Here is a 27,614-nt window from a genome sequence, read left to right as displayed (position 1 = left end):
CCCCTTCAGGCGGCTCCTGACTGAGTCACCCAGCAGTGACACCCTCCTGCTTTACGGCAGTGGGACAAGACCACACCCTCAACAAGGGCTCACCTTCAGCAGGAGCCAGAGTGTGTCCCCTGCAGAGGCAGCGGGGATCGCCACGGGAGAGGCCCCGGAAGAGGCTGCCTAGGACCTCGTCTTCCAGATCACAGGGAAGGCACCCCTTAAGCTTGACTCGGGGCCTGCTATGTGCATTCCTGCTCTCGGAGCACCTCCACGTGCTCTCCCTGCCCCCCACTCACACCCCAGCTTCCTAGCCGGTCCCGCTGCCCCGCCCCCAGCCCCGGGAATGACCCGCACACCTCCTAACAGGTCAGAACATTCCAGTCGTCCTTCCTCTTCTACGGGGTGAAGTCCAAATGTCCTGCTAAGTGGCCAGCCTCCTGAGAAGAGGCCCTGGGGTCATTCGGCTCTGCGGTCCTTTGCTGGCAAGATGCTGCCCACACCCTGGGGACTCCAAGACTCAGCGGGTGGGCTGCACTGCCTGACCACGGCATCCACGGGCTTGCTGGCTCTGCTGCCTCCCCTCCCCGGCCTCAGCTCCCCACCTCCCTGCAGCTAAGCCCTTGCTGCTGCTGTGAGCCCAGCATCACCCTCCCTGTCTCTAGGCCCCAGGTCTCAGAGCCCCTCTAGGAGCCCCCGCACCCCGAGTCTCTTCCCTGCAGACGCTGAGCCTGGGGGAGGGGAGGTGAACATCTGTCCATCAGTCAGGCCAACACACACAGAGGAAACATTCAAGAGATGGAGGGAGGGAATCTGGGTCTGGAGACATGATTAAGCCCCACCCGAAGGGACCCGTCAGTCGTCAGTCGTAGGAGCTGGCAACTCCCTTTCAGCTTAAACCACTTCGGGCCAAGTTCCTACTATTGCAACAGAGAAGACAAAATGGACACGCCTCCCCCGACGGCTGCAGCCACACCAGCGTCCCCGTCCCCTCCTCGCCACCACTACCCGTACCCTGGGGGAGGGGCTTTATGTGACCTCGCGTGGGTACAGCCACCCACCCAGTGCATATCAATACCCTCACCCTAAAGGGCGGAGATCAGGGCTCCACCTGAGACGGCGTTTCTTTACAGATGATTGGCTCCCACCTGGCAGCCCTCCTGAGCCCCGCCGGGGCACTGCTGGTGCCCCTCAGCCACATCCACGCCCCTACGGCTCCCTCCCAGAAGCCACCTGAGCCCCCGCCCACAGGAGCCGCAGGGCAGCGGCTGGCGCTGGCCGGACACACACTCTGCTTCAGGTGTTCCCAGCCCCGGGGCACAGGTGGGGCAGGTGGCCCTGGGCCTTCAGGAGCCTCCAGACCCCTCACCCCAGTGAAACCTTCCTGACGTGGCTCGGGAGGTGAAGTCCACTGGGGCCATTGATCTCCTCGTGGGAAGACAGTGAGGATGGAGGAAGTACGCGCTCTGGCCACTTGGGCCCGTGGCTCGCGGTGGGGCCCGGGCAACAGATGTCTGTGCCCTCCACCTGCGGGTCTTGTAAACATACACTTGTTCCCAGAGCTCAGTATTATTCAAGATCGGGGTGAGTGTGGTCAAACGAGAAGCCATGAATTGGGCCGATTTTCTGAACATCAGCGCTCAGGGAAGAGGCGAACGTTACCCAGTTAAGCACAGTGACGAAGGCTTTCCTGCCCCAAACCGCAAGCAGCTGTGCCCCCCTTTGCACAGCCTCCTTTGTTGGGTACATGACCATGTTCTCCGGTCTTTGAAACAACGAGGGACCTGACTCCAAGCCCATCGCCGGGCACTGTGCGGTCGCCACGGGGACCTTGGGGGCGATGAATGTCGACTTTGTGGCTGTCAAGGCAGCTGCAGAGACTCGCTTGGCAGACGTGACCCTCCACCCCTGGGGGCCCCTCTCACCTCCAGTCTCGTCCGGTCCACGTCTTTAGGCAGCTTCACGCGGATTCGGTTTGTGACGATGAGGGCGTCATAAGGATAGATCTGCGGGGAGAAGAAAGTCCGGGTTCACCCGGGAAGTAAGCACGTGCGGGGACAGAAGAGCCGAGCCCGAGGCCAGCGGGGAGGTACATACTTGCGTCTGCATCTGACACACACACTTCACAGGGAAAGCACAAAAGGAACGTTTAACCTGGGCAGGTGCAGGAGGTCAGCGCGGGAGCGGGCGGCCCCTCTTACCTTGTATTCTGTAAGAGAAAGCAGAGACCACAGGGGCCAGGTTAGAACACGCACGAGCTCGGCCCAAAGGTGGAAGCAGCCCGTCTGGGACCCCCACCCTGTGGTGGGCCGGGCCTCGCGGTCTCCATCCCCGCCCGCGGCACCCTCCGAGCTGCAGGGGGACGGGCTCTGGGATCTCCGGCGGGAAGCCAGAGCAGCAGGCATGGTCGGGAGGCTGCAGGCCAGACTGGGAGCCAGACGCGGCACTGTGTTCTCCCTCAGCCGTGCTGCTGTCTCCCTGGTGGTCCGAGCCTGCCTCGGTTTACCCCCGTGGAGACAGGCAGCCTTGCTGGGGTCGAACCCCCCTGCCTCTTACTGTTTTCCCTTCGTGACCCTTTAGCTCCTCCTTTTCAATACAGAGCTCCGCGTGCTAGCTTTTTAAAAAGGTTTTCCTTCCAGACTAAAAGCGGCTTGTTAAAAATTAAAGTCGTACGGATGGGAGGCCTCCGTGAGCACGCAGAACCCACAGGGCAGCATCTCTGGATCTCGGCCACAAGCAAGCCTGTCTCAGGAGGGAGACCCTGGCGAGGGGCTGGGCCCCGGGGGGCCGGTCCTTGAATTTCCCCATGTGCCATGCAGGGTCCCGGACGCCCCGGCTCTGAGCCCGGGGCCCTGGAGGCCACTTAGAGCTCCCTCCACTCCCACATCCAGCGCGAAGCAGCCCAAGAGAGCAGGCTCCGGTCACCCTCGGGTGACAATCATGAATGAGCATCGCAGGGCCAGGCGGCTCAGAGCTGCCAGAGCCCTTGGGCAGGCGCCTGCCACGTGACCGGGTCTCTCTAGTAACACCAACCTCCCTGCAGGCCACCCTGCTGGTGTGAAGCCCTGGGAGGCCACACGGAGAGCAGGGCTGGGGCAGCATCTGACCCGACTTCAGACCCGCGGGCTTTTCACTGTGTCTCCGCCTCCTTTGTTGCTATAGAATTTAACAGTAGGTGTGGGCTGGCCTCAGCCCTGGCGTGGGACGGACATTCAAACACAGATCTCTCCCCAGGTGACCCGGAGTGACAAGTAAGTCAGGGTGGGGTTGGCAGTGCTCAAGAGGTGAGCACCTGGGTCAGGCAATGGAGAAGCCTCTGAGTTAGGAGGCGGGGAGCACCGGAGGGAGGGGAGAGGAGCAGGAACATCGCCGGCAACTTTAGGATGGAGGTAAACCAATCCTTGACCGGCAGAGGCAGGGACATGACTGCCCCAGGCTCCCCGACGCCACGATGCTCAGAGCCTTCTGCCAGCGGCCCTGGTCGGGGGTGGTTTCAGAACGAAACTCGTGGAAACCTGTTAGCGACCCCTGCCCCAGCCAGAGACCCACGGGGTCCCCGCTTCCTGTACCTCGCGTGCCCCAGCTGGCATCCAGGTCTGCTCCACAAGGGGCCAGATTGGCATTCTGGAAGAGAAAGAGAGAGGGCGGCAGGGGGCAGGTTGCAGGGCACAGGCTGTCGCCGGGCTCCTGGCGGCCTGGCCGGGGAGGAGGGTCAGCCCATGGTGCCCACTGAGGCCGGGCTCTGGAAGGGCCGTGTGGCCGCCCACACTCGTCGGGGCTGCCGGCTTCCCACGCGGCGGGTTTGCTCACATATCTCCCGCCACCTTCAGGCCTGAGCTGCCCCTGCCTGTCCAGCCAGCTCCTTCCCGTTGTGATGACAGCTCCAGGGCGCCCGGCCCCTCGGCCCGCAGCTGGCCTGAACCCGGAGGGCGGCTCACTAGGGCTACGGCTCTGCTCCCTCCAGATGCACTGTCCCCAGGGACTCAGGTGGCCGGTGTCTGTAAAGTCCCCAGCACAGACCCCTAGCGTCGTGAGCACCCCGTACAATCACTGTGGCTGTGATGGCTGATGAGGTCCAGGGATGGTATTCGGAGGGGGCATGGACCCGGCCACCTGTCTCAGGTGCCTCCCTCACCTGTCCACGGCACCAGCAGCCAACTCTGCTGTCTGGAATTCTCTTTTCCTCTGCCCACCTGAAAAAGTCATCCTGCAAACCTCGACAGAGGGTTCCTGCCCCACAATGCAGGTGCTGAGGCCCCGCAGGGTCAGTCAGTCCCTCTCCTGTCCGACTGTCTTGGTCCTGCATCCGCTGCCCACGGTGGAGAACAATGTTTTATTTGTGCCCGTATCCCTGGCACCCGGTACAGAGTCTGACACGGGGTCAGGGGTCTTGGCCAGCGCTTCTGGAACTGGGTACAGGGGTTAAATTTCCAGGAGAGAGCTCTGCAGTTAAGGGATTATATTCCTCGCCCTTGGGTTGTATTACAGGGAGAGAGCTTTCAGCACTAATTTACTGCAGGAGGTGATAAGCCAGGAGCTGGTCAGAGTCCTAGCGAGCGAGGGGACAGGACGAGGCCTCCGAAAGCACCGAGTCCAAAGTCCTCCATCCTGAACAGGGGAAACTGAGGCCCAGAGACGCCGGGACGAGGGCGGCGAGGCGGGTAAGCACCTAAGTGGAGGGTTGGAGCTGGTCTTTACACTTCTGATACTTTGTCCATCATGGATTTTTTTCATTAATTTGGAGTTTTCAAAACATTGTATTACCTTGTTTACCTTGATAACTGAGTCCTTTGGCAAGTGCCCTGAATGCCTCACCTTAGTCCCAGCACTGGGACCAGAGCCCGGCAGCCCCTCACCTGCCGGTGGCTCTCCGTGACCCTGCACCTCCTCCACTTGACTGAATGATTCCCCTTGGGAGTTTTCAAGAGCAATATTTGCAGACATTTTCTTAGGCCACTGACAAGGACCCCCCCCCCCCCCCCCCCCCCCGTGCACCTGCCTGGTTAGGGACGTTCCTGCATAAAGCGAGGCAAACCTGCCTCCCACCTGGCCCGGCTGCGATACGAAAGAGAAATGCCGCCCCCTAGTGCCCGCTGCCCTGCATCACAGGCTGTAATCTCCACGGCCACCGCCACCACCTTGGGCAGTTGGAAACCCACTTCCGGGCAGCAGAACCGGCTTCCTCTGGTCCGCCAGGCCCTGAGACTAGCCAGAGGCCCTCAGGAGGGAGGGTGGGGCGTCCCCCGGGTAGAGGCGGTGGGGGGGCGGTCACGGTATCAGTCCAGAGCAGGGAAAGAGCTCTCTACTCCTGGCCTTCTAAATGCCAAGTGGTGATTATTATCACCATTTAATAGCCGAGGCTCAGAGACGTGAAGCAACTTGCCCAAGGTCACACAGCTAATATATGGAACTGTAAAAAATTTAACCCGTGCATTTTACTTTTCAAAAATTATACTGAGATTGATAACGGTGAGAAGGAAATCATGGCCATCTCACCATTGTTCTTTTCTTGCTAAAGCTCACACTGGAGCGTGCCATTTTACTCACTAGCCACTGAGGTGGAAGTAAGAAGGAGTAGAGACTTGCTTTTATAATAACTATTCGTTTGGGAACTACCCTATAGAGCTTAGAAGATTTCACAACTATAATGTTATGTGTCCCGGCAATAACCTTAAGAGGTAAGGATAATTTTTTTAAAGACTAGGAAATAGAGACTCATAGAATTTAAGTAACTTTTGCCCAAACACACACCCAGGAAGTGACAGAGCTGGGATTTGAACTCGGGGCTGCCTGATGATAATGCATGTACTCTTTCCAGCATATCCGACTTTTAAAATTTGTTAAGGTTTTCTTTGTAGTGACATACAGGAACCTTTTCATTAATGTTTTATGGATATGTGAATACCCGATTCAAAATATACGAATTTTTTCATATGCCTATTAGATTAAGTTCGCGGTTTGCACTATTAAATTGATCTCCATACTTTTTTTCTCCTTCACTAGATCCATGTCTGATTTCAAGAGTCATGCTCACATGGCCTACCATACTTGCGTTTTATCAAGGTCCCTGGCATTGCCACGTTGCTGGGCAAGTTTACATTTATGAGTGCCGTTAACTGCTTTATAGCTTGTGTCATCACGAGCTAGTGTTCTCTCTTTTTACCACAAATTCTACGAATTCATCTTAACCTTAACTTCTGCCTCATCTGACATCAATACTGCCACTCATGCTTTCCTTCTACTTGTGACTTTGCTATCTCTTTCCCATCCTTTGACTTCTAATCCATTAAAAAATAATTTGTGTTTATCTCATGATGATACTTTTTTCTTCTTTTATTTAAAAAAAAATCTAACCTGACAGTTTTTGTCATTTAGTAGGAAAATTCAGTCTGTTCTTAGTTAGCATCAGGGTTTTTCAAAATGGGACTCCTCCCAAGGAGCTACCGTGTGGACCTGTCGGTGACCAGCGGTCAGTCTCTTAATAGCAGACCGGGTGGCACATGTTGGAACCAATGCTGTCTCATCCACAGGAAAGCCTTTAGTAGGTGGCTGTTTCCCTATTTATTCTACAGAGAGGTGTGAATATCTACCATGTGTCAGGCTCTGTGGCGGGCTAGTTATCAGGACGTTTTAACAAGCTTTGGGACATATGGTGCTGGCCCCTTGTGACAAATCCCTTCCGGAACAAGAACCAGGCACATCTCTGCCTCCCCTGACTTACTGACTTCCTTCCTTCCATCTGACAATAAGAGAACTACACAGCCGGTCACGCTCAGGAAGCGCACAGCTAAGCGTCGGTGGTTTTTCCCAGTGTTCTGTGTGTCTCTGATGTAATCTTCTCCTACTGCTTTCTTTTCCTCTCCTTCGGGATTTGGTGTTACTGGGTTTTTGGTCGCTCTGCATCTGGGCTTTTACTTTAGGTCACCTGGAATCCTGTCAGAAACAACTTCATCTGACATGGTTGAGCCGTAAAAGACTGGTCCTCAAAGCACCTGGCTTCTCAGCTGAGAAGCAGGCGTACAATTACGTTAGAGTCTCAGAAAGAGTGAAGAAAAAAAAATAGGAGAGAACATGAGTAGGGAAAAAAGAATCCCCCGAAAAAGTCAGCAATAACTTTTATCAATCTCCTGGATATTGTAATGTGAAACGCTAAAAATCCTCATGTGGTGATGAACTCCATCTTTATCGACTCCCCAGGATGTGCAGAAGGCCTCACTCGCAGGCTTTCTAACACTCTGCTCCCCACCCTGAGGCCAGCAGGGGAAACATTCCCGGAGGGTTCAGCTCTGACTCTGTAAAGCTTAGAGTCTGCTCTCTGCTCTAGGAGAGGCCTGAAGATGGTGTCCCCGCCAGAGTGTCTGGATCCGCTGTTCCCAGACTCCTTGGGGGTGGAGCCTCCGGAGGCCACGCCTTCCTCACAGGTGCTGGGAGCCATCGACCCACATCCTTCCAGCCTGGCAACCAAGAAGGGACTCTCCCTAGAGGATGCATAACCCCGCCCCCGATGACGCAAGCCTGGAAGGGCTGACTTTCAGGCCCTTGTCTCCCACATTTTGAGAGAAACCCCAGGACTTGGCTTGGGGAGTGGAACGCCTCGGCATGGACGTGGCCCAGTCCGTGACCTCGGCACTCGGCCCCGGAGTCAGAGCACAGCCGTGCCGCGTGAACAGAGAACGTTCTGACTGGTGCTACTGCCCTCGGGACCCTCACGCTGAGCCCAAGGATCTACGTTCCCCGGCGCTGTGGACTCCTCTGCTTTCTCATGTCCCCTGCATCCGTCCTTAGAAGGGAATTCAGAGAAGCATGCTACGTGCCATTCCAGCTCGGCCCATTCTGAATAAAGGGTGGGGGGGACTGGTTAGTGGGATGGGCGGGGTTCCCTCGAGCAAACCATGCAGAAGCACCTGGGCCCCGGACACGCACAGCAGCAGGGCCCACAGAGCTCGAGAAGGACAGAAAGGCCCGAGGACATCCGCAGCTTCCGTGGTGGCGTCCCTGTTCTTGGATGTGCCCCATGGCCTGGACCCTGGATTTGAGGTCTGCCTGAGGGGTCGCTGTCCCCTGCGTTACACACTTGTTGCTGGGACTGCCCCAGGGCAACACACGGGGACTGAGGTCTGAGTGGCTTCTCTTGGGGGGTGAATGGCCTCGGTTTGTGGACAAACTTCCTCCGACCGGGAAAAGGCTGCCTCAATGGTAGCAAGTCTCCTGGGGCTGTGTGTGTGTGTGTGTGTGTGTGTGTGTGTGTGTGTGTCTGTGTGTTTGTGTCTGTGTGTGTGTCTGTGTGTCTGTGTGTGTCTCTGTGTGTCTGTGTGTTTGTGTCTGTGTGTGTGTCTGTGTGTGTCTGTGTGTCTGTGTGTGTGTCTGTGTGTGTGTCTGTGTCTGTGTGTGTGTCTGTGTGTGTCTGTGTGTGTGTGTGTGTGTGTCGGGGGGTTGGCGGGGCATCTGGTGTCATCACGCCCGCTCCGTCTGAGGGGTCCTCACTGGAGACCTAGCAAAGCTGTGGGGAGAGGGACAAACACGAGGGCCCAGCTGCGGGGGACAAGTCAGGCACCACGCTGTGTGGGCTCACGTTGTCATGTCCCCGTATTCAGACAGCTGGGAAGGGGGCAGTCAAAGCAGCCTTCGGCTGGGAGTGGACAGAGAAAGCCGGCCCCTCGGTATGGCCCCAGTAACGGTCACAGTGCTAAGGGCATCATCAGTGGTAACCATGGTGATGGTACGAACACTGGGGGCCGGGGAGGAAGGGCGCTCCAGGGAAGGAAGTGGATCCTGGGCCCACATGGCTCACGAAACCCCTCCATCCTTTAAGACCCTTATTAGGCTCTAGGTCACAGGAGAAGGACGGTCAGGAGGGCCTTAAAGAGGGTCTGATTCCTCTGGGTGGCCCCGCTGCCCCTGCCCCCCGACACTGAGGTCTCCCTGGGGGCTGGGGGCTGGGAGCAGAGGGGAGGAGGGGTGTTGCCGGGTGGTGGTCTGGCCCTGGGTAGAGCAGCAGGCAGACGTGGGTGGGTGAGCAGGGTCCCCAGGGCCCGTCCTCCTGGCCGTGTGGTCACCAAGCTGTGGGAGCCGCCCTAGCTCACGGTGGCCGTTAGTACGCATGTGCTGGGGAGGGCGTGCGGGGCCGAGTACCTACCCGGTGGTCCAAGCCATTCTTGCCATGTCCTGGGACAGGGTCAGACTTGGAATAGGGGAACCCTGAAACAGACACAGCACAGCTGTCACGCATGCAGCCAGGTCGGCGGGGCTGCGCAGGTGACATGGGACGGCCCTGAAAATCCCACTGCCTCATTCGAGACCTCTATCCCCAGGGCACTGACTGAGGATGAAGCCAGGAAGTGGGGGGACGTCCCGGAGCTCGCCCATGACACCAGGAACGTCACGGAGCCCGACCCGGCCTGGCAGGCACCTGCATCCTCTGGAAGCCTCTATCACCGGGCCAAGCTCCTCACCTGGTTGACCAGGAGAGCGGGGGGCAGAGGGAGGAAGGGGCCCCCATGCAGGGTAGGGCTGTGCTAACCTGTGCCAGAGGCGGCCAGCGGAGGCCCAGCACCACCACAGGTGGCCTGCAGACTATTTTTTCAAAACCCTTGAGCTGTTTGCAGTTGGCGGATTTCACATTAAAATCCTAATTTCTAGCTTCTCAAAGGGCCAGTCTGAGACACTGGGCCCTGGATTCCCTGTGGGAATCCCACACCTGGTCTCCCTCCATTGACCACATCCCTGGCTGCTCTGGGGGGGCCCAGGACTTTGAGACCTCCCCAGTGAACTGCTTCAATGCCACGTCTGGAGACAGCAGAGCGGAAACTCCTGGCTCAGAAGTCCGTGTGGGATGTGCCCCAGAAGGGAGGCCAAGGGGCACAGCCTGGGCCCCCTGGAGGGGCAGGGGACCTCCACCACCCTTAGAAGCACCCTTAGGAGGCCTTTCCCGGCTGCCTGAACTGTCTTTCCATAGCCTGTGGACCCGTAAAAAGCAGGGCCCATGTCTGCTGCATCTGGGGGTCCCTGTCCCCCACAGCTCAGGCAATAGCACTGGCTCCTGGGAGCCACCGGGCTGCCCGCGAGGGCTCAGAGGGGACGGCGGGTCCCATCCCTCTGTGTTCACGAGGCTGTAAACCGGAGGACTGAGCCTCCAAAGGTGAGACGGGCGCCGTGCCCAGAACTGCCTGTCCGTCCACCCACCCGCCCACTCCAGGAAGGCCCACTTCTGAACACAGGATGCTGGTCGATCCAGGCGCCTGTCTTGTGGGGTGGAGGGCCAGAGAAGACATTCTGTACAGGTCACACCCGTAGGAAAGGCCTCAGCTGGGGACCTGCCTCGGGGACTTGTTTGTCCCAGGGTAGTCTGTGGGAAGGTTCCAGATGTGGGTTAGGAAGGGCCTTTCACGACACCAAGGGCAGGGTTCTCAAGCTGGTTTTAGCCAAGGAGCCCTCTTGTCACAGGAAATCGATGTGAAAGCTCCGATACATGAAACAGAGGAGAGCGGAGCTGGAGGGAGAGAAGCGGGGCCAGACCTGCCGGGCATCCCTCGCCCCTCCTGGTTGCCCTGGGCTCCGCCAGGTAAGTGACCTAGCCAGCTCCTCCCATTTCACAGAAGGGGAACAGAGGGACCTGCCCAAGGTCATCCAGCCCTGGGACACAAGACAAGGGCCTCCTGACTTACAGTCCTGAGGTCCCTCCAGGACACACCTGCTTCCCAATTTACACCCAGAGCCAGGCACACTTGGGCATGTGAGGCTGTTGGGTTGAGGATCTAAGGGACCGTCAGCTGAGACCCAGGAGCTCCTGGTCAGTCGGGGATGCCAGCGTCGTCTTCTCAAAGTGGCGTCTCCAATAATAAGCTCACCAGCCACGCCTGGGAGCTTGCGACAAAGGCAAATTCTCAGGACCCACCCCAGACCTACAGACTCAGAATTCTGGGGCTGAGGTCCAGCGGTCTGTGACTTCCAAGCCCTCCAGGGCATTCTGATACACACTAAGGCTTGGAAACCCTTAGGGCCCCGAGAACAACTATGCCCTCACCTCCAGCCTTACCTGCTCTAAACCAGCGGTTCTCTACCCGGATGCACTGCAGTCACCTAGCCAGCTTCTAAACTCCCCTGTGCTCAGGCTGCCGGCCTCTGGTCTCACAGCAGGTGTAGAGACCTTACTTCCACTCAGGCCACTTCATCTTCCTCACTCATCAACTATGACTGTCTTCGCTCTTTCTTCTACCTGCCCTGAGTTTCCATATCGGATGGTGTAACAAATTTTGCTTCGATCATCAATGATTTAAGAAACTCATCACAAGAAGGACAGTCTGTTATACTGACCCCTAATTTTAACCCGTTGTGATGTTCTTCCTTTCTGAATTTCCGAGCTCTCTTATCACTTCCTTTCTGTTTGGAGAACTGCCTTGAGCCAAGTACATCTGCGAGTGAAAACTTGTCTTAGTTTTCCTTTGTCCGAGAATGTCTCCATTTTCCATTCATTCCTGAAGGATATTTCCATCCAAGATAGAATTCACATCCACAGCAAATGTCTTTCTGCACATTATATATGTGCCATCTTCCTCTGGCCTCCACGATTTCTGGGGAGAAGTTGGCTGTCATTTGCGTTGGTGTCCCCGGTAGGGAGTATAATATGTCTTTTCTCTCAGGCTGTTTTCAGTATTATTTTTTTCTGTCTTTAGTTTTTGTAAGTTTAATTATGGTGTGTTTTGGTGTGGATTACTTTGAGCTTATTCTACTTGGGGTTCACTCAGTTTCTTGAGCATGTGACGTTTATGGCTTTTGCCAAATTTGTTAAGTTTTCAGGCGTTATTTCTTTGAATATTTTTCAGACCCATTCTCTTCTTTCTGGGACTCCAGTGATACAAGTGTTGTCTGACAGGTCTCTGAGGCTCTGTCCATTCTTTTCTGCTATTTTCTCTCTGCTGTTTAAGTTGGATAATTTCTGTAGTTCTATCTTCAAGTTCACTGATTCTCTCCTCTGACAAATCCCGCTATTCTGTTATTGAACCCATCCAGTGAATTTTTGAATCTTGGTTATTTTATTTTTCTTTCCCATAATTTCCATTGGATTCTTTTTTTTATAACTTGTATTTCTTCTGTGAGATTTTCTTTTTTTCTTTTTCATTTGTTTCAAGAGTATTTGCAATTGTTTGTTGAAGCAGTTTTGCGATGACTGCCTTAAAAATCCTTCTCAGGATAATTCCAATATCTGATTCTCTTCCGTGTTAGGATGTGTTGATTGCCTTTTCAATTCAAATAGTTATCTTCACGGTTCTTGGTGTGATGAGTGATTTTCCACTGCATCCTGGACATTCGGATGTTATGTTGGGAGACCTGGATCCTAGCTAAGTTTTCCAGGTCAGCAGGCTGTCCCTGTGCTTAGGTTTAACATGTGGGGCATGGCTTATTATGGGCTGTGAGTCCGAAGTCAGTTTAGTTAAAGTGCTCTTCTGGTCTGCTGCGTCCACCTGGTGTTTCTGGTAGCAGCCTGGGGTGACAGGTGCTTCCCCGGTTGCCCCGTACCTCGAGGTGGGGGTGGGAGACACCAGCCATGGATGGAGCAGTTTCCCTGGGCCTATTCTCTAGGCTGCTGGGTGCCAGGGGGCCTTCTGCTGGGTACCAGGGAGGGCAGTCATCTACTTGGTCACCTTGTCCACTGCATGGGAGGTGAGAGACACTGGTCCCGCATATTTCCTTAAGTTCTCAGGTCTCTGGCCAGTCCACCTTCCTCTCTCTACCCTCCAGGGTTCTGTGATTGTCTACTGCCCTACTGTTCTTGGGCCTTTCAGTTGTACTGAGTGGGAAAGAGCAGGGAGAGATCACATCCCTGGGAAGCTATCAAGACCCATTAGAATTGGCCTCTCTTGGGATGGGACCAGCCATCAGTAGATTTCCGAGGTCCCAGGATCCCATGTGCAGCTGCGATTGAGAACCACCCGTTTAGAAGGTCCCCTCACGTACTCAGAGATTTTCTTGACCGTCACAAGCCAAGGCATTACACATGAGCCCATTTTACGTTTCAGGAAGCTGAGGCCTAGTGAAATTAAGTGACCTGTATAATATCAAATTGTTACGAAGAGGATGAGACAATCTCCCAGGACCCTAGCTTCGGGAACCAGTAACCCTATCTGCTCCAGCAGCTCTGCCCTGGTGAGGGCTTGCAGGCATGGGAGTCTTCTAGGGACCTGCCTGGCCTGTGGCATTGGCTGGCCTTAAGAGTGTGTGCTGTGTGTATATTGGAGAGAGAGAGAAGGCACACAGGGAGAAGGCAGGTGTGCCGGACCTGGACAGGTGGCAGCTGGGTACTCGTGACCCCGAGTTGTATCAGGCCCTGTAACCACTGGACACCTGCCCACGCCCCATGTCCAAGCTCAGCCTAACTAGGCTCCCCGTCACCTCCTCCCAGAAGCCCACCCGTGGCAACCTTGCCCTCAGCATTCTGCTGGGATTGATCTTGGGTGTCCTTGGGTCTGTCCGTCTTCTGGGCTGGCTTGTCAGAGGTTAGAGGAGCCACTGGACAGACGGGCAAGGAGAGGCCCCTTGCAGGTGGATGACTATTCCAGGGGCAGCTGCAGGCACACGGCTCATCAGAGCATCCAGGGTGCTTTGTGGACGACGGTCAGGAAGCCATTTCCCTGGGCAGATCTTCGTCAGTTTCACTGGGATGGTGAACGGTTTTCAGTTCACTGATGTGCGAACGTGTAAGCTTGCAGCTGCGTGGCCCTGGGCAGGTTCGGGTCCCCTCTCTGAGCCTTGGCATCCCCGTCTGAGGAAGGAGGGGCTGGGACCCCCTTCAGCCCCTAGGAACATGAACAGGAGGCCCCTTGGGCCGTCTGAGCTTCAGGCTTCAGAAGCAAGTGAGAGGGGTCCACTCACCATGGCTGGCTTGTGGATCTGACCCGCTCTGTGTGACACCCCGGGGCTCAGCCCACAGGATGCCCACGTTTGAGCCCCAAAGCCCGGGTGCCGCCTGCCAGGAGGACGGGAACATCCCCACTTTTACAGACGAGGCGATTCCAAACTCAGAGAAGTTTGCTCTCGTACCCAAGGTCACATAGCAAGTGAGAGGCTAGGATTCAACCCAGCGGGATCGCACCCGCATCTAGCCATCTCTGCTGACCCCTCACGTGATCTCATGCACTCTGTCGCTCCCCCCCAGCCCCCACCGTGCTGGGGCCCACGAAGGAGGGAAGACCTGGGCACCCGCCGCCCCGTGGGCACTCACTGGGGGGCTGCTGTGGGCACAGGGGGAGGCACGGGGGGCCCATCTGGACCCTGCTCCCCAGGAGCTAACAGTCCTCAGGGGAGAAAAGGACACACAGGGTCATAGATAAGGTGCTCCCGGTGGGGGTCGGGGGAGGGGAGATAGAGCTCCCAGGTGGGTGGGAACACCTCAAGACCCGGGCAGAGTTGTGTGTAGGGGGACAGAGGAGGCCCTGAGAACTGTGACCTGGGACGTGGGCTCCTTCCCCCGGATGCCTGAGGGTCTCAGGCACTGCCTGCGCCCCTGCCCACAAATCTGAGGCCACACCCTGTCCATTTCCCCAGCTGGGGGCAAGGCTGCCCATCACGGGGGGCACAGGGACCTTTGCTAAAAGCGAAGAGTCCCAGCCAGCCCCCAGGGAACGGCAGAGGGCTCTGTCCTGGTGCCCCCCTCTCGCACCTGGAGGTGGCTTCTCCTGGGCCGAGGTCCCCTCCCTGACGTCTGGAACCCTCACTGCTCTTGCTGGGGCCGAACGTGAGCAGGGGGTACTCTGTCCCTCCAGCTGGAGGCCGGGCGGGCCATGCCCTCCCCAGCAGGCTCTGCCCCAGGGGAGTCCCAGCCACCTGCTGGATGCCGGGTGCCGGACGCAAGCCCTCCAGCTCCCTCGGGCCTCTCCCTCGCAGCCTTCCCCCGCCCCCTCCGCTGGCCCGAGCTCTCTCATCCCTGGGCCTCAACGTGAAGAACCCACCTTGTTCCTGCCCAGCTGTGAACAGAGATGCCCCCACCCACCTGCGCCAGGACGCCCCGGCCACTCCTGATTCCGCACCCCCCGCCCCGCCCCTCCCCGACTGCTTGCACCAGTCCTGCTGTTTAGACGGTTCAGGGGGGCCTCCCCATGGCTTATCTGGACACCCCAGTCCCTTGAGCCCCGGCCCAGCAGCCTCCAGTCTATCCTCTGCAAAGCTGCCCGTCCGTGTTTGAACACATAAAACACATCACCTCATCTCCTGTTCACGGCCCTGCCGCACTGACCCCAGGCCCCAGAAGACAGAGGAAAATTCCCAGCATCACGCACAGACCAGCTGTTTCTGGCTGTCCTCTCCCGCCTCCCCACTGGCTTCCTGTTTCCCAAACTGATGCTCAGAACACCCCAGGACACCCCTAAAAGACTACCTCCCCCAGAACCCTCCCCCAGCCTGGATGACGGCAATTCCCCTCCTGCCCCGACAGGCCGGCTGAAACCTCAGTCAGAGGCGGTCGGGGCTCTGCTGAGAACCCCTAGGTGCGTCCTCCACTCCGAGGCCAGGCCGAGCCCTCCCAAGGCCTATAGCGCCCTTTGTGACCCTGCGCATCCCGGGCTCCAGCCCTCCCGCAGGGCCCAGCAGCCAGGCTTCACCTGTGTGAGGAGGGCTCACTCCCACGCCTACACCTTCAAGCCTGCAGCCCTCAAGCCTGCTCATTCAGCATCTCCCTTCCCCGAGCCATCGGCAGCGCCTGGTCCCCCGACCTGCACGCGCCATGGGCCTTACTTTCTAACGTGCTTTTTGTCTGTGTCCCCGCCTCCTCTGGACCGTCAGCTCCCGGGGCTGGGGTGCTGTCTGTTTGGCCTCTGCTCCGGCCCCAGGACCTGTTCGGCGGTCACACCCTGTCTCTGGGCCTTCTCTTGCTTGTCCAAAAATGAGGGCCAGGACTGAAGTCCCGTCAGGGTGATGCTCATGGATCCTGCCCCTGGGGTCCTCAGGTCCCAATGCCCAGACTGAGGATGGCCAACCCCCCAAAATTCTCATGGGGTTGGCAGACAGCGAATCAGGTCTCTCTCTCTTTCAGCCGTGGACTAAGAAATGTGAGAATGACTTTTTCTTGCCTGGAAGCTCCAGAGGACTTGACAGGGGGTGAGGAAAGCCACTTCTGGCCAGGCCTCAAACCCGCTTTCCTCCTGCCAGCAGGGAAGGAAAAGTGGGACAGAGGTGCTGTCTCCCGAGCTTCACACTGGTGGGTGCTGGGGGTGGGTGACCCAGGAAGCAATCTCGGATCCCAGCCCCAGACCAGGCCCGGACTGGGTGGGCAGCGGGCGAAGACAAGGGGACGGGACTCCACGGGGACAGACACACAGAGGGTGACGTAAAACAGCAAAACCACAGGCCGGGTGGGTGTGCAGTGGTCCCCACGGGACCAGCCATCTGCACTGCCTTGGTCTCTAAGGTGGGGCTTCCCTCACCCCGACCTCCAAGCCCACCCTAACTCCCCTCACGTGCTGGGATTTGAGGAAGGGCCTTATTCCCTTTGGCAGGGTGGGGTCCTTTCCACGGGTCACTGAGCCCTCAGGGGGCTTTGTCTTACTTCAGCACACCTGTGACCACCCAGAGGGGATGTGGGAAACCTCAGAAGGGAGGACAGGACGTGAAGGGTTAGGAAGGTGGGACCCAGAGGAGCAGCAGGCCGGCCCACAGGATCTAGACCAGGGGAGGGGGGCCCACCCCACCTCGTGTTCTGCTGGGGCAGTGAATCCCATCCTGTAAGGCTCAAGACCCTCTTCTTGTAACAGAAGCTCAATACCTTCCCTTTCCTGTGCAGAAATCAGATTCAGCAATAATATAACCTACTACATGCATAGTCCAGGTAATGCCCTAAGTGTAGCATAAAGGAAAACGAGCTGTCTGTCATACAGTGTGTATTTCAATGACACCTCCTTCGGAGGGGCCGTCAGTGCTGGCTGAGAACCACTGCCATAGCGGAGAGGGATGTCACGCTGGTTTGTCAGTTGTCTGCTTCCCTGGGGAACAGGCACTGGGCCATATTCACCACCTCCTCTCCGCTGCCTAGCACTGTGTTCAGCACATAGTAGGTGCTCAGTTAATGTCTGGTGAAGGGGTGGATGAATGACTGAATGATGAACTCAGTCTCAGGTGAGATGTGCTGATGGTGTCATGAGTGGGATGAGGTTGTGTGTGGCCCCGGAGAGCCCACGGAGGACCCCAGGCAGGCGGCGGCAGGGTGCGTGTGCACTTGCTCTCAACGGCGTCTTTGCCTGTCCCAGCTCCCTGCACGCGTCTCTGGGTCAGGGGCTGCTCTTCTCGGTCTCCCCCTCGGTGCCCTACACAGCGTCTGGCACAGAGTGGGTGCTCAATAAATACCCGTTGAATTTAATGCACCTCAATTCAACAAACATTTATTGAGCGCCCACTGTGTTGAGTGTCACAATCTTACCCTCCTTGGGGCGCTACAGATGGATGTCCCAGGGATGCAGGCAGGCGTGCCTTGCCACATGCAAACACTTTGTTCAATAACGGTTGTTTGCAAACGAAACTGGTGTCGATGGACTCACAGTTGGGGGCTACATGGTGAGATTGGAAGGAACCCGAGAAAAGAAGGCGGATACCCCTCTCTTCTCAGTTTAAGAGTGTGCTCATCCCGTCCAAATGTCTCAAGAGGCCGGCAGATAGCAAGGCACGCCTGACCTAGGCACGACCAGCAGCCTGGGTCCTCGCTGCTACTTCCATGCACATTGGGAAACAAGGCGATGTCACCAGGACAGAAATAAAGGCACAATTGCAATTGTTAGACACAGTGGGTTTTCCATTCGGAGGAACTGACGTCAGAACATGTGTAGAAAGCGAAGGGATGACAGAACCATTGCCATGGTCATCGTGAGCCTGCCCTGAAGGAGGAGGACACACACACACACACACACACACACACACACACACACACGCAGGTTGTTTGTACTTTGCAGGGTTTGCCCCAGTTAGAGCACGAATTCTAGCATAGGCTTTCCAATTCCTGCCGGCCGGGCGCACCTGGATGGGAGGCGGTCCATTCCCATCTGCGGCTACACCTGCAGCTTGAGATCGGAACACGGCAGCAACGAACGGGGCTGACAAACAGACCTTGAAGGTGTGTGACTGGCCAAAACACTTGCACAGCCCCCGGGTCTCACAGGGCCTACCGCCTGGGGGAAGCCTGGGACGACCGCAGGGCGCCTCGTCCAGCACGTGCAGACGAGGAAGCAGAGTACAGAGGTGAGGAAACACGAACGGGTCAGCGCGGCACAGGGAGGTCCCCACGGGGCAGCCCGTCTCCTGCCCAGGTTTCTCCCCAGATGGTGTCCCCACCTCCCTAAGCCCCAAGCCACAGGCAGGCCGGAAGGTAAGTGGGACTCCCTGCGGACAGCAGCTGCCCCCCTGAGGAGAGACAGCACGGGGAGCTGCAGATGCAGGCCCACCCACCTCCCAGCAAGGGAAGGACTGAAGCTAGAAAAGACCACCCTGAGGACCCCAGATAGTCCTTTCCTGGGTGCTCTCGAGTCCTGGGGCTAACGCTTTGGTGTCCTCCGGGGGACTCTCCGGTGTGACCTTCCAACGGGGATGTCAGCCCTGTGCTCCGGCTCTGGGTCCCATTTAGAGAGCAGAGGCCCAGGCGGATGGGGCCCGGGGCACACAGACATCTGCTTACAGAGATCACACACAAAACGACACACGCTTTCTCTGTTTAGGCGTCTTCTTTAACCAGTGATCACCTCCACGCTTCTCACCCTCTTCCCACGTCGGAACACACGCACTTTCATTTGCGAGACGGTTTACAGTCACGAGAATGGTGGTGATGACGATGAGCACCTACTACGGGCCCGGCCAAGTGCTGGCTGCACACGTGCCACCTCCTCCAGGTCTCTAGCGACCCCGCCGGGCACACAGGTGAAAATGGGGCCCAGCGAGTGGTGAGCCACCATTTGAACTCAGGTCCGTCTTACGGCAAAGCCAGTGTCTCTCCCTGGCTTTCTCACGTCCACAACCATCCCCTCCTGGCCTCTGCTTCCAAGCTAAGCCTCCAGCTTCTCCACAAAAACCCACCCACAGCTGCTGAGACCCAAAGACTCTGCCCACCGTCTACTGCGGGCATCAGACGACAGCTTGCTGTCGTTTCCGCCTGTAATTTACAGCCTCTGGACGTGAAGAATGTTATATGGGGAGTTCGGCCCGGCATCTGAAGGTCACGCCTACTGCAGCTTCACGACCCCCTGGATCAGGCAGACGGGGTCTTTGTCTCCTGCACTCCCTGAGGATCTGTAGTCCCAGCTCCCGGCCCCTTGCCCAAGATGAGCACAGGAGACACGATAATGCCGTTCTCGGCTCCGAGTCTGGACTCGCCCCCCTGGACCATGCTCCTGTCCGCTCCGGAGGGAGCCGGGCCCTCAACTTCCAGCCTGGCAGCCTGCAAGCCCTTTTCCCAAAGGAGCCCAGGAGCCTGAGTTGGCCTTCTGCCCTCTTGCCAGCTCTGGAGAGTTCCGGGAGATGCTGGCGTGGCCCTTGGGCAGCAGGCTGGCTGAATCAGGGTGTCACCAAGGGAAGCCGGCACACGGCTACTGGTCTGCTTCCTACCGGGCTCGCCACTCTGTGGGTTTGCTCTCGTAGTTTTTAATGAGCAAGGCTTAGATCTGGGGGGGATTGGCTCGAGGTTGTGGGCCCCTTTTCTGTAAGGACTTTCATGCCACACTGACAGCTCCTTGCTCAAAAGAACCACTCACGTGAGTAAATGTTGTCCCCTGGCATCGTTTGGAGAGGACCTCTATCAGTCCCGCTACTGTGGGCCAAAGACTGGCTGTCTAGGTCTGGAGAGTTGGTCCTAGTGTCTCCGTCCCCCTTGAGAAGCAGCCAGTTGGTCTTCTGCTGAGAAAAAAAACAGAAGTGAATTTTGAGGTCACCTGCAGTGGCATCGCCCCACTTTACAGAGGAGGAAACGGAGGCTCAGGGAGGTCAGGGCCCACATGGCTTCACGAGGGGACAGCAGGGTGAGCCAGCCTTGGGCTCTTTCCACACACACCTACCTTCCTTAAAGACAAGCAAAGGGGGTCGTACCTCTTGAGCCAGGGTGGGCGGGCAAACTCAGCCCATGGGCCAAACCCTAAAATATGCATTTTGATTTGTTTTCCTTTCCTATCGGACATCTCCTTGGTTCTAGACCATGACCAGGTTACACAGCATAGAATGAGGACTTTGGCAGTAGACATGCTAGTCCTAACTGTAAGGGGACTTAGATTTGGTCCCCGTTCCATGTGGCCCTGCCTAATCCCTAAGGAGCACAACCTAAGGGGAGGAGCCTGAGGCTTGAAGCTGGAGAAGTCCCCACGGAAGCAGGTCTGCCCCTGCATTACCTTCCTGTTATCCGCGTCGAAACTTCCGTCCTCCCCATCTGATCGCCGCCCGGCTGGAAGGGAAAAATCAATCTGTCAGGGCAGCGCACCATAGATTCTGGGTTTCCATGTGTCAGTTCCCACTTCACAGTCATGCTCAAAGATGGAAAATAATCAAAGAAAAGTCGCCAGCACTCGTACTTTTAAGGGCTGAGGAACCAGCCCAGCTGGCGAAGGTCCCCGCAGGAATGTGGCCTGGGGAGTGCCTGGGGCCTCGCACAGGATGTTGTAAATCGAGAGCAGATGTGTGAAGTGATGCCTCATTGACATTCCAGCCAACCACCCTGCGGCCGCTCGGCATTTCGAAGAACATACTTTCTATCTTCCAAGTTCAAAGGCACAGAAGGGCCCGGCGATCCAGCCCCTACTGGGTCAGACTCCGCTGGGTGCATCACAGACATTACTGCTCATCCCCACCTGACCCATTTCACAGATCAGAGGACTGAGGCTCAGAGGCGCCTTTCTCAAGATCATGGATCAGTGGGGGGCAGAGGCTGGCATTTGAACCCAGGCCGTCTGACTCTAAGTCCTTCCTCTGTCTGCCCCACCTCACTGCTCGCAAAACACAAAAAGGCGAGTAAGCTATGCCACTGGGAGAATTCCACGCAGAGCAGTAAAGAGGGTACAACAGACAACCAGAGGTATGCTCTATGGAACAGAGCAAGCAAACGTCTGTTATTCAGCAGACTATCTAGAGCTGGGTCAAGAGGTGTCTGTATTCTCCATCTGCCTGTTTTGGGATGGGGGCTTGTCACCCAGCCGGGCTGACATTATCTCCACCAAGCATGATGAGTAAATCACACGAGGGCAGGTTGACGGTTCTCAGCATCCAGTTCAGTAAAGACCCATCCTGTGCCTCCCAAGCTAAACCACTGACCCCCATGCAGGGAACGATGAAAGGAAAGACCCCAGTGTCCTTCGCCACCTGCCACGGAGACCGAGGCCACAGTAAGGACATGCCAAGGGTGGGCTCCTTACCTGCAGCCTGCGGAGGGCTCGGACCTTCTAGCTTTTTGGAGCACCCTGCCTTGTGCACCACCAAGGACAAGACTGACATCAGGCCCGAGAGCTTGGAAATTGGGAATTGGGCTACAGGACCTTGACGAGATAAGGCCACAAGTGAAGATGGTTCTGGATACACGGACAGTTCATTACTCCCGACGGCCGCCTGCTTCTCCGTCTCCCAGGAGAGACAGTGGTTTTCAAAGTGAAGATAAAAACCCTGCCGGCTCTACTTGCAGAGGCAAAGTGATGACAAGCCTGCGTGCGGGGCACCGTGCAGGAGGGGCAGGGAGAAGGGGGCTCAGAGGGACGCATGCCCGTCAGTGTAGGCTCTCCTGTTTCCTGGACAACGGCTGTCGCCAGGCAGCGGAGCCTTGAGCGTCTGACCGTACATCGGCCGGGACTCTTGGCGGCGGCGCTGTCGCCCCAGGGACATCGGGCCGGCGGCTACCTGGAGCTCTAAGACCACTGCCCTCGTCCAGCCCAGAGAAGGCCTCCAGGGCTAGGTCTGCTGGTAAAAGTAAGCTAGCTGGATCCTTGAACAGCCCACAGAGGCCCCCGAATGGACCGAATGGACAGCCACACTTGGGGTAATTTGCAAATGCAAAAACAATTAAGTGGCTCCCACCAAAAGGCTTTTGGGAATGTTGAGATCCCAGGAGTTCAGATCACAGCGTCCCTCCTGGGTCCGAGGACTTTCCATAGCCTCGGGGAGTACACTGGGCCAGACAAACTCTGCCTGTAGAGCTACCTCAGGGCTTAAAGAAGGGCCCCACCTCCAAAAAGGGGGATATCCCACCAAGATTTAGCCAGTTTTCTCTGCCAACGCCACCAGCTCCACGAGGTGTGCACAAGCTAACCAGACTCAAACCAAGGGCTTTCCGGAGCCCCAGTCTCTGCCAGTCCGCAAAACACCCAACGGATTCTCTCGAGAAATGGAGCACGGCTAGGAAAACAGAGGAACCCGGAGCTCTGTGTTATTTTCGGGCTGCTTCCTTAACAGCTCTGAGCCTCAGTTTCCTGATCTGTAAAATGGGCAAATGACGCCCTCCCCCTCCAATTTACGAGGATCGCATGAGATAACACGCAGGTGCTGTCACATGATGGGGAGCTCAGCTTACACGTTTGGAATATTAGGAATAAAACGAGAGGCTAACCGGGCCGCTAATTTGTAACATGCCGTTTCAGAGTCTCGGGAAAAGACAGATCAATTCAGGACAAGCAGAGAAGTCGAGTTGCGTGTGTCTTTCCTATCACACAAGGCAGCTCCTTCCGAGCCCTGGGAAGTATTTCCCAGTGAGCACCCTTTTGGGAAAGGCTGACGGCCGACTCCCTGCGTCCCTTGGGACCTTTAGAGGGAGCGTCCCAATGAGAGGGGGAGGTCTCTAATTTTCTTTCTGGATACAGGGCCATTCCCTTTCCTCCCATCCCCAAACCAAAAGGAGACTCGACCCCACTACAAAGGAATCCCAGAGACACAGGAGATGTGATTAATTCCCGTCTTAAACCAGGCGCCAAAGGAAGAGCTGAGAGTACAGGCTACACGGGTCGCCTCTACCGTCTGGCGTGGGTGGGCAGCTCTGGGAGGTGGGAGCGAGCCCCCAACCGTCTGCAGGTGTGGGAGGCGGTGAGACGCCACCCCTGCTTCTTGGGCCTGCGTCTCCGCACACACTGCCATCTGACGGCTCACGTGCGCTTACCAAGGAAACAAAACGTCTGTCCCTGCAGCTGGACAGTCAGCTTCCTGGGAAATTTGGGGGAGACATTACTTTTTCCTCTTGAATTCATTTTAAACAGTCTAAAAACTGGGTCAGCTTCACTCCATTGAGAGGAAAGTCCCTGCTCTGTGCCAAGCATCACGGGGCCTCATGCAGAGCCCCTCGAAGCCAGAACTCCGTTCTTCAGAGTGAGAGACAGAGCTGGCAGGGGAGCGGCTGTGGCTGGAATCCTGTCTGCCTCCCAAAGAATCCTGGGTTCAACACTGTGATTGATTCAGGACCTTTCAAAAGACACCCAAAATGTCCCCATAGCAGCTGGACCTTTAGCGGGTGGTGGGAGGTCCTCTGCACCCCACCTCCCAGCCCGTCCAACGCCTTCCGCTGGTCCTGAAGCATCTCTGCCCGACAGGATGTGCTTCTTCCTTCCCTTCCTTCTTCCCCTTCCTTCTTATTTCCCATTCAGTTCTTTTGCTTCCTTTCTTCTCTTTCTTATTCTTTTTTGAAGCCATTAAATTGTAACCAAGTAGAATTGGAACTAAGGTAGTCTAAGAAAGCACTATTGGTCTCTAATGATGCAAAATGATGTAAATTAAGAGTGGTGGGTTCAGGGGTCAGGCAGACCTGGTGTGACTTGGCCACTGATGGGTCACTTTGCGGCCCTGGCCTTAGTTTCCTTGTCTATAATAATACCTGCCTCAGGGCTGTGTTGAGATGAAACCCCAGCACACGCGATGCATTCAGTGGCAGCTCTCTGACTGCTAACCCTAAATCTAACCCTGGTCCTCAACGCCAGGGTCCCACCCCCGCTGAGTCCCCAGGCCTGAGCATCCTCACACTGGAGGCTCATTCCCCAAAAACACCAATGGGACTAGAGCACCAGAGAAAAAACCAAAACCCAAAACACAACAACTTTTGATGAGATGGAAATAAAAAGTTGAAAAGTAAATACATTAATTAAAAAGCATAACATTTTAAAACTCACTGAAAATATTATCTTAAGCTAATTAAATGGTCCAGGAACTCGACATCATCACCCAGAGTTTGTTTCCGTAAAGTCAGGCTATTAAAAGGATGGGGGGCTTCCCTGGTGGCGCAGTGGTTGAGAGCCTGCCTGCCGATGCAGGGGACGCGGGTTCGTGCCCCGGTCCGGGAAGATCCCACATGCCGCAGAGCGGCTGGGCCCGTGAGCCATGGCCGCTGGGTCTGCGCGTCCGGAGCCTGTGCTCCGCAACGAGACAGGCTACAGCAGTGAGAGGCCCGTGTACCGCAAAAAAAAAAAAAAAAAAAAAAAGGATGGGTTCTCCTGAGGTGTGTGCTTCTCTCCCTTGACAGATGAGGGGACGGTCAGTTTGCTGAGATGGGGGCTGGTGGCTGGCTGCACGTGGGCTTTAAACACACACGTGCACACTCACACTCATGCATGCTCACACACACGCATGCTCATACACATGTATGATGTACACACGCATGCCCCCCACCCCAGTGCACTTCTGCCCGGATATGGTCCAGCTCGATGGGGCAAATCTTGTAAAATTAAGACATCTCAAATCTATTGGAAATCAAATGCATCCCATCACATCTATTATGTCCTTAGTTTATTTTTTTGGCCGTGCCACACGGCATGCGGGATCTTAGTTCTCTAACCAGGGATGGAACCCAAGACCCGTCCCGTGGAAGCGTGGAGTCTTAACCACTGGACTGCCAGGGAAGTCCCACATCCGCTATGACCTGACGGTTGTCTAAGGAAAGCTGGTGGAGAGGACTACACAGCACCCATGAGCACTCACTTCATTCACGGCCCATTTATAGTCAAGCAGGGACAGACTGCATTCATGTTCATCCCCACGACGTGGCTGAACGCGTGGCAGAGAGCAGGCGCTCTATAAAGTTCATTTCATAAAATAATCAGTAAACCCACATTCTAGAATGCTAAGAGGGTTTGGGTCATTGTTCAGGGCTCAGTCAAAGAGGAATTCACTTGCCTTTGGATAGTAGAGGCGTTTCTATCCAGATTAAAAAAGAAACACAAAGATTGCCCCTGGTAAGAGTAAACCAGGACTTCCCTGGCAGTCTAGTGGTTAAGACTCCGCGCTTCCACTGCAGGGGGCGCGGGTGCGATCCCTGGTCGGGGAACTGCGATCCCTGGTCGGGGAACTAATATCCCGTGTGCCGTGCGGCATGGCCAAAAACAAGAAACCGAAGCTCCACTGCACGATTTGGTTAAGGGCCTTACTGTCGGAAGTCCTCTGTCCTAGATCGGGCTCCGTCAGACGCTCGTGAGCAAGTTCCTAATCTGATCTACCGCCTATTCCCCTCCCGGGGGCCGGCCCTCCGACCCTGTGTGTGTACGTGATGTTAGCTAGTGGCTGATAAAAGGCCGAGTCAGTCAGTCCTTCCCGTGGACGCGGACAGCACGCACAGCCTCCTGGCTGCAGTATGGGCGCCACGATGGGAAGACACCACGCTGCGCCTGCTCATGCCTTCCTGTGCCTCAGTTTCCCCACTGGTAACACAGGGAGCTAGTCTGGACCACCTCTGAGGGCCCTGGAGTCTACGCGTCCCTTCCTCTCCGATCCCTCGGGAAGATCTGTGCTCCCTGCTTCTCCGACTGAGAGGCAACGGTGAGAGGCATCGCCTTGCGGAAACCCAGGAGTTCCCATTCATCTTTTTCTTTCTTGGGAAGAGGAAGAAATACACAAGGCATAGGGCCTATTGCAGTCAAGGACAAAATTACAAAACACACAAAGCCTGTGCAACTAGAGCACGGATTTGTCAGTAAGTCACAGAAAACACACTGTTACAGATTCCACCCAACAGCGTCCATCCAGTTGTCAACGGGGGACGTGGCTGTTTTTTGGGTGCATCTGGACAAGGTCTTGAAGTACGGGGATCCCTCCTCCCATCTCTCTAGTGTCTGAATAACAATCTCCATCACGTGCACTGCATTCGACAGTTTAGAACATGATTCCACTTTCATCATCCCATCCGGTCTTCATAACCAGCCTGTGAAAAGGGCCGAGTGGAGGGTCGGTCCTGTTTTGCAGATGAGGAAACAGAGGCTCAGGATGGTGAAGCAACAAGCCCCAAATCACCAGAAATTCTGGGACGAAACAGAGGTGAGACCTGGAGGCTTCTGTTCCCTGTGCACCTGTCCCCTGCAGACTCAGGTGGAGCGGAGGTGTCTGGTCACCCCTGAGAGGGAAACTGGGGGGCGAGAGATGCCCTTGGAACCAAGCGTCTCCTGCCCCTATTTGCTGATGCAAGAAATCCCTTTAACCAAAGGCTCAGTCATTTATTCTATCATCAGAAATTCTCAAAACACAGGACTTGGGCTTCCCTGGTGGCGCAGTGGCTGGGAGTCCGCCTGCCGATGCAGGGGACACGGGTTCGTGCCCCGGTCCGGGAGGATCCCACATGCCGCGGAGCGGCTAGGCCCGTGGGCCATGGCCGCTGAGCCTGCACGTCCAGAGCCTGTGCTCCGCAACGGGAGAGGCCACAAGAGTGAGAGGCCCGCATACCGCAAAAACAAAAACAAAAAACAACACAGGACTTAAATTCTCATGGAGGAATAAATGACTGAATCTGGTTTGTCCTGTTTTACAAAGACCAGGCTGCGTCAGATTGTAGTCCAAGCACCTCCGTCCCTCATCATCTTGGCTAAAGTCAGTCTGGCTGCCTCTCTCAAAGTAGCGTCCCTGAAGCCACACACCGAGACCAGCTCCTGGTTGCAAATCCCCAGCCCCAGCCCGGCCCACGTGTGTTAGCCCCGGGTTCAGACACACAGAGGTGTCCTCAGTAGGACACACCCTTTGCTGTAATTTATGAAGGGGCCTCGCGGGAGCCTACCGGCAAATTTGCACCTAATGTTTAGACTGCGGGGCCTCCGAGGTACCCTCCCCATCACGTATCAGAACACAACAACGGGAAGCATTCAGTAGCAAAGGCATTGACAGACATGCAGGGCAAACACAGCAGCAGAGGAATCCGACTGTATGTACCATGCTGCTTGTAGATGGGGGGTTTCCTATAGATGTTATCTTTGACGCCAGTGTCTGGGAAAGAAGAAAGAAAAAAAAAAAGGAGAGAACAGCAGGGTGAGCAAGCAAATTGTGATGGTTTCCATCCTACCGCTTCTGTGTGAGCAGCAATCCGTCACCCAGACTTAGGGTCCCCAGCAAGGATCTGGCTCCCGCCCTGGAGCCTGGCACCCAGGCCTCACAGCGCACGTCAGCCTCGCTCAGCCCCGACGCCACCCGCCGTGCGAAGGGGGGCAGAGGGACAGAGGCGGCTGGAGCGGGCGTCCAGCGACGACTGTGACCCGGTCAGCCCCCCTCTCTCCAGCCCGCTCTCAGGGGGGCAGCCACGCCTCCCTGGTGTTTGTGGAGATTCAGGAGAAACTCAAACACGTGCCAGTTTGGGGATGCGCACACCCATCTGCGGACTTTTAAAGCATCTCGGAATTTAGGGGTGAGGGAGACGGGGAGGCTCGGGGACCACGCCACCCCCGAGAGGCACGGCAGCCCGC

General features: G+C 56.4%; 1 protein-coding gene across 30 annotated transcripts in view; it reads right to left on the bottom strand.

The window, feature by feature from the left end:
- Nucleotides 1-27,614, bottom strand: part of ABLIM2 (actin binding LIM protein family member 2) — a 150,808-nt gene that overhangs the window by 12,689 nt on the left and 110,505 nt on the right. For 7 of the 30 annotated variants that reach the window (XM_067735003.1, XM_067734995.1, XM_067734999.1 and 4 more), the window contains 6 exons: nucleotides 27,088-27,141; nucleotides 21,348-21,467; nucleotides 20,331-20,383; nucleotides 19,704-19,845; nucleotides 9,122-9,183; nucleotides 1,911-1,991 (listed from right to left, as the gene is read on the bottom strand). In XM_067735003.1, coding sequence (XP_067591104.1) covers nucleotides 1,911-1,991; nucleotides 9,122-9,183; nucleotides 19,704-19,845; nucleotides 20,331-20,383; nucleotides 21,348-21,467; nucleotides 27,088-27,141 — 512 coding nt within the window. Of the gene's footprint in view, nucleotides 1-1,910; nucleotides 1,992-2,082; nucleotides 2,195-3,554; nucleotides 7,440-9,121; nucleotides 9,184-19,671; nucleotides 19,846-20,330; nucleotides 20,384-21,347; nucleotides 21,468-27,087; nucleotides 27,142-27,614 lie in introns of those variants that run through there. The other 23 variants (XM_067735001.1, XM_067735009.1, XM_067735005.1 and 20 more) reach the window with 15 other exon arrangements.

Source organism: Pseudorca crassidens, chromosome 4 (genome assembly GCF_039906515.1).
Source record: "Pseudorca crassidens isolate mPseCra1 chromosome 4, mPseCra1.hap1, whole genome shotgun sequence".
Lineage (NCBI taxonomy): Eukaryota > Metazoa > Chordata > Mammalia > Artiodactyla > Delphinidae > Pseudorca > Pseudorca crassidens.
This window is presented reverse-complemented; position numbering and strand designations above follow the sequence as displayed.